This window comes from Marmota marmota, unplaced genomic scaffold, assembly GCF_001458135.2.
Source record: "Marmota marmota marmota unplaced genomic scaffold, marMar, whole genome shotgun sequence".
In the NCBI taxonomy this organism is placed as follows: Eukaryota; Metazoa; Chordata; class Mammalia; order Rodentia; family Sciuridae; genus Marmota; species Marmota marmota.
The window spans coordinates 1,322,358-1,328,667 of record NW_025999969.1 but is presented as its reverse complement, the minus strand read 5'-3'; the positions used below and the strand labels follow the sequence as shown (position 1 = coordinate 1,328,667).

Genomic DNA, 6,310 nt, shown 5'->3' with positions numbered 1-6,310 from the left:
TTTTTTTTTTTTTTTTTTTTTTTTTTTTTTTTTTTTTTTTGGTCTTACACACTATAGTTTTCATTTCTAGAAGTCATATTAGCATCTTTTTAAAGACAGCCTAGGTCTCTAACATTTTGGACACATGGGACATAAAAACTTCCTAAAATTGTAAACCCATTCAAGAAGCTCAGCATATCCTTGACTGATAATTCTAATATCTATGTCAGGTCTGAGTTACTTTTGATTGATTTTTTGTCCTATTATAGATTGTATTTTTCTTCCTCTTTCCATACTTAGTAATCTCTAACTGAAGGACAGAAATTGTGAATTTACCTTATTGGATTGTGGAGATTTCTGTATTCTGTCAATAGTCTTGTGCTTTGTTCTGGGGATGGTTACGTTACTTGGAAACAGTTTGATCCTTTCTGATTTTGCTTTTAAGATTTGTTAGTGCCCATAGAGCATTTACTTTAGTCCTAATTCCCCACTACTGAGGTAAGATGCCTTTAGAGACTCTATCCAGTGCTCTGTGAATGATGAAGCTCCCCATTCTAACTCATGTTACAAGAACTACATTCGGTCCTGATTGAGCACTAGATACAGTTCCTTCAAAACATTTCCAGTGCTTTCCCCATCCTTGGGTATTATCTTCAAACGCATTTGCTGATCAGAAGTCTGCTAAATACTCAAGGGAAATTCTTTGATAGGATTCTCCTCTCTGGTATGCTACACTGCAAACTCAGTTCACCTTTATCTTCCCGCAGTTTCAGCTCTGTTTCCTCAACTCATGGAGTCCTCTAGGCTCCAGATGAGCTCCTCCTCCCTGAGACACAGCCCAGAGATATTCAGGTTTGGAAGCTAGGGCAATCACAGAGCTCACATCATTTGTTCTCTCTTTTGTCAGACATTGCCATGTCTTGAGAACTACAGTTTCTTTTTTTTTCCCACAGTTATTGTTATTATTATTATTACTTTTGATTATCTTAGAGAAGAGAGTAAATCCAATCCCCATTAGTCCATCTTGGCTAAAAGTTCAAGTTCAAAGTGTGAAAGAAAATACCTATTTCGGTTAGTAATTATTATTACCTTAGTGAATCCTATTGCACTATCATTTCTTATTCTGGATTTTCTTGGTTTTTAAATTGTAGGACTGGGGGCTGGAGTTGTGGCTCAGTGGTAGAGCGCTTGCCTAGCATGTGTGAGGCACTGGGTTCAATTCTCAGCATCACATATAAAAAAATAGATAAATAAAGGCCCATCAATAACAAATAAAAATATTTTTAAAAATTGTGGAACTGGAACACCCATATATATATATATGTGTGTGTGTGTGTGTGTGTGTGTGTGTGTGTATACATATATATACATACATAATATATACATGCATACATATATGTATATTGCTTTGAAGTTAAAAGAAATTTAAGCAATGCCTATATATCATGCTACAGATTTTCATTAAATATGATCGTCATTACTACTTCTTTCAAGAAATCACCCAGGAAAGTCTTACATCAGTCTATTTTTCTTATTTAAAGATTAATGGTAGGAAACATGAGATCATGATTCAAAGTGAGTTAACTATAAACTACTTATATAAACTGCTTAAGGCTGTAACTGTAGTTGCCTATAATAAGAGTAAAATTAATACTAAGATCATAAATTTTGTGTTATTTTCCCCTCTTTAAGGTCCTATACTTCATCTACCACCTGCCCTAAAAGAATTTTCTTTCTCTGAAAGCCATCTGTGCTTTTCAATACCTACCACTACCATTTCTGGTCAAGTCTCGTAGGCCACTTGTCCCTTAAATGTACCAGGCTTATTGTTACCAAATTGAACTTCCTAAAATATTTTATCAATTCAAATTAAGTCATGTACAAGGACAAATTCTCAATTTCACTCACTTTTCAGTATAAAAGTTAATAACTCTTTGGTATTAAGTTAAATTAATGACATATCTGAAGAAAAAATAACAGGTTTGGCTCACATCCTGATATCTACAAATACCTCCACACCCATTTATTTCCAGCTAGTGGCTTATAAAGAAACACCTCAAGACAGGAAAATAGTCCCCATAACTTCCTATTTCTTTAACAAAACAACAAAACACCAAGTTTATCAAAGTAAGTAACACTAAAATAATGGATTACCCTTACCAAAGCCTGGCTGACATTTCCACCAGTGGCAAGTGACTTGAAATGGCTGCTGTTATATACCAATTGAACTTCTGAGATCTCCACTGTTTCCAGTTCTTCTTGTGTCTGCCGATCAATCACATGCAATTTCTCTACACTGTCTAAGAGCACAACTGTACGAGAGTTTATCCACTGCAATTTAAGCACACAACAAAATAAAAGTGAGGTCCAGCCCACATCATCATTCAGGAGAAGAAAGTCTGGCCATTCAGCTAAATTACATCGAGGACTTTATCTATTTAATAACTTAAAACATGGTAACACAATCATGGCAAGAACTATTCAGTAACAGTCCAGAGAAAAATAGTACTGAATTTTCACAGTGCTAAAATAACACTTTAATAGTGTAAGAGATGACTGACTAAAGGCTATAATAGATTACAGAATATATCGGATTTTATAAGTTTTGTTTAAAGTGGATTGGCACAAATGACTTCAGTGCAATGACAAACTTCACATTTCTGATTTTTATATTAATTAAACAAAAGAGAAAATTTAACTTCATAAACCTACCTGGTCAGAGGATGATTGCTAGCACTGAAGCAATGCATATTTTAAAACAGAAGCTTTTGAAACATATGATTCCTTCTAAACTCCCTAAAAATTAAGGGAGAGTTGTCTTTCTGTTATTTTGTATCCTCTGAATTTTCTTTAATAAACACCATTGTAATTTAAATAATACTAAATTAATAATTTTAAAAATCTTATCTGGGCACAGTGATGCATGCCTATCCCAGCAGTTCAGGAGGCTGAGGCAGGATGATCACAAGTTCAAAGCCAATCTCAGCAAAAGCAAAGTGCTATGCATATCAGTGAGACTCTGTCTCTAAATAAAATACAAAATAGGGCTGGAGATGTGGCTCAGTGGTCAAGTGACCCTGAGTTCAATCCCTGGTACTAAAAAGAGAAAAAAAAAAAAAGAAATCTTAACAATACCATTTTGATAAATTTCTTGAGTTATGTGTAAAATAAGATTTCTTATTTTCAAAAAGAAAATTAGAAAGCACAATCCTTCTCCAAGAAATAAATGAAATCTTAAAATCTGCTCAATCAGAATTATCAAGTAGAACAAAGTGTTTACACTGATATATTTGTATAACCTATTCCATTTATTAGATTATTTGCATAATGCCATATCAAAGAAAACTAAATTGAAAATGGGTTTTCTTTTAGCATATGCTACAGTTATGGCCGATCACTGTAGAGTAGCCACTAAAAGGTCCCTCATCTCAATCTTTGTCAGACAAAGGAAATTTGATAAGCAAAATGTTTACAAAGAATTCTTAAAAGGTATTCTCTTGATTAATTTGAAAAACAAAGTATCTTCTAGGAAAGACACTCTACCCTTATACAATCCTAAATCGGTGCTAGATTTTAGGTACTTTAAAGGGTCACCTGGCTAAAAGAAAGAGAAAATCACAGAAAGAATTAAGTTTAGACATTATTCCTGCAATCAACCTCACAACTGCAAATATTGACAGTGTTGTAAACAGTCCTTTTAAAGGTCATTTATAAAATAATATAGTTAATGGTCACATCGTGGATCTGCCAAAGGACAAATGAAATCACCAACTGACCTACTATTGAAAGAATGGCTACTTGTGATTGTGAAAAAATTTACAGTTACATACTCATAGGAAGATGTTTAAAACATTGTATTTCAATCATCTTAAACAGAAGTGATGATCATGAATTCTACAAAATTGTGTTAGATGATTCAACAGGGTTTTGGGTGGTAAGAAAGACAATGATGTATTACAAAAATCTGAACAAAGTTACTTCACAAAACACGTGTGGAAAAAAATATTACAGGTTAAATATCCCTTAGATGGAATATTTAGGGCAAGAAGTGTTTTGGATTCATTTGGGAATTTGAAATATTTACATATATAATGAGATATCTTGTAAAAGGGACCCAAATCTAAATACGAAATTCACTTATGTTTCATATACACATAGCCTGAAGGTAATTTTATACAATATTTTTGGCATACCTGCATTTTTAACTAAAACCTGTCACATGATGTCAAGTGTAGAATTTTCCACCTGTGCCATCAAATTGGCACTCAAAAAGTTTGGGGCTTTAGAACATTTCAGTTTGCAGATTTTCAGATTAAGGATGCTCGACCTTATTTCTAAATCAATAGTTTATCAGTGAGTTCAAAATGTAAAGTGGGACAGGCCCAATGGTCCCTGTATGTAGTCCCAGAGCTTAGGAAGCTGAGGCAAGAGGATCACTTCAACCCAGGAGTTCAAGATCACTCTGAGGAACATAGTAAGACCTGTCTCAAAACAATAAAAGCAAGGCACAGAAGTATAAGCCTGTAGTCCCAGTTACTTGGGAGGCTGAGGAAGGATTGCTTAAGCCTACGAATTTGAGACGTGCTTAAGCAAGACTCTGTCTCTGGGGGTAAAAAATGCAATATGCAATTAAATTAATAAGTCATACATCATAAAAAACATATATATTTCATCTGTATCCTGAAAATTATACATTACAAAACTGGAGGGAAAAACAATTTTATTAGTCTTTTTATTGGAAAAATGAGGTTTTCCCTTATATTCAGGGCTGCCTATATTCATGCATGTACAGAATATTTCAATGGACATCAGATACTGATGTCCTAAAAACAAAAGTAATGAGAGAAATAAAAAATACTGTAATTCCACTATTCTCAAAATTAATACACTAATACACTAAAAACTAATACACTTGAAAAATAAAAAAATAAAATTTGATAAAAAAAAGATAGCTTTTAAAAAAAAAAAAAACAACCAAGATGTCATTCAGAACTGAGATATAAGGTATAGAGAGAACTCAGTAGAGTTTTTAACCACAAGAATAGTAATTTAATCTCCTAAACTCATTAGGACAAGCTCAGAAATACAAAAGTGTGTTCACAGAGAAAATGGGACAATAATCCTAAAGAAAGTCATCTAAATACTTCTGAACCCAGACTTCTCTTTGAATTAATCAAGACATCAAAGAAAAATTGCCTGGTCTTATGTGTTCAACAAAACATCAGGCCAAAAGGCAATAATTATGTGGCATCATTCAATATAAGCAGGATTTCACTTCTGCCTGTATGTATATGATCCTTCTGTTCAAGGCAGAACTCCTATTAGCTTTAATACACCATGTATTCAAAATAACTGCATGAAATCAATGGGGGCATTCAGTTTGAATGATACTCACAGTAAAGTTGATGAGGTCGTAGTATAGGTGAAGGTGCTTTTGTTTAGTCACATGTATGGCTCCAGATTCATCTCTCTTAACCTGATGATGAAATGAAAACAACCTAAACATCAGTTATTGTTTGAAGTATTTAATTATACACTACCTAGAGTATGATTCCCATTCAATAAAGACAAGCCCCAAATACTGATAATTAGAGAAACCAGTACATAAATTTAGAAAAATCATTTGCTCTGTGATCTGTACCAAAACTCAAGGAATGTCTGGTTAGTGGTCTAGCTGTCAGTGTTGCCAAATGCTATAATATGATTTTTATTCTGTCATAACTCAAAATAACCTAAATCCACCACATCAATAATTGTATATAGCTAGAAAATAAGATGGGATTGGTGACATGTGTAAAGCCAAACAAAAGTTTATTAAAAAAGAAAAAGCAACAGAAGCTAAAAGTAACAAATATGTATTTTTCTAAACTATAATAATATTATAGTTCACACAACCCAAAATTTCCCAAAAGAACTCTAGTATCAATATTTTATTTCTATGTGTGTGTGTGTGTATATATATATATATACACACACACACACATACATACTGTGTAATCCTCAACCATCCTCATAATTTGCTTTCTCCACTTCTGCTCCAAGGTAACAGAATCGTGAAGAAGAAAAATAAAGCAAAAGATAACCTGGCCACCTGGAATTCACAACATTCAATTCAACCTGTTTTTCTTGAATGCTTCCACAGTAGTGTGCTAGATGTCTTTTAAGTCTCAATTGCTCTTTGCCTCCTAGTCCCACCACTTGCAGTGTTGGCTTCATTTATTACCTTAAAAAAAACTGAAATCACTTAATGTGGGCCCTTCATACAGTCATCTTTACTTCACTAAATTACCTGCCCCAGGTGAAACAACGTTCTGGTAAAATGATCATATGT

The 6,310-nt window shown here is 33.4% G+C and overlaps 1 protein-coding gene across 2 annotated transcripts in view; it reads right to left on the bottom strand.

The window, feature by feature from the left end:
• Nucleotides 1-6,310, bottom strand: part of Vps8 (VPS8 subunit of CORVET complex) — a 254,264-nt gene that overhangs the window by 201,772 nt on the left and 46,182 nt on the right. For both annotated transcript variants that reach the window (XM_048804017.1, XM_015499948.2), the window contains 2 exons: nucleotides 5,375-5,455; nucleotides 2,140-2,310 (listed from right to left, as the gene is read on the bottom strand). In XM_048804017.1, the coding sequence (XP_048659974.1) occupies nucleotides 2,140-2,310; nucleotides 5,375-5,455 (252 nt within the window). The remainder of the gene's footprint in view (nucleotides 1-2,139; nucleotides 2,311-5,374; nucleotides 5,456-6,310) is intronic.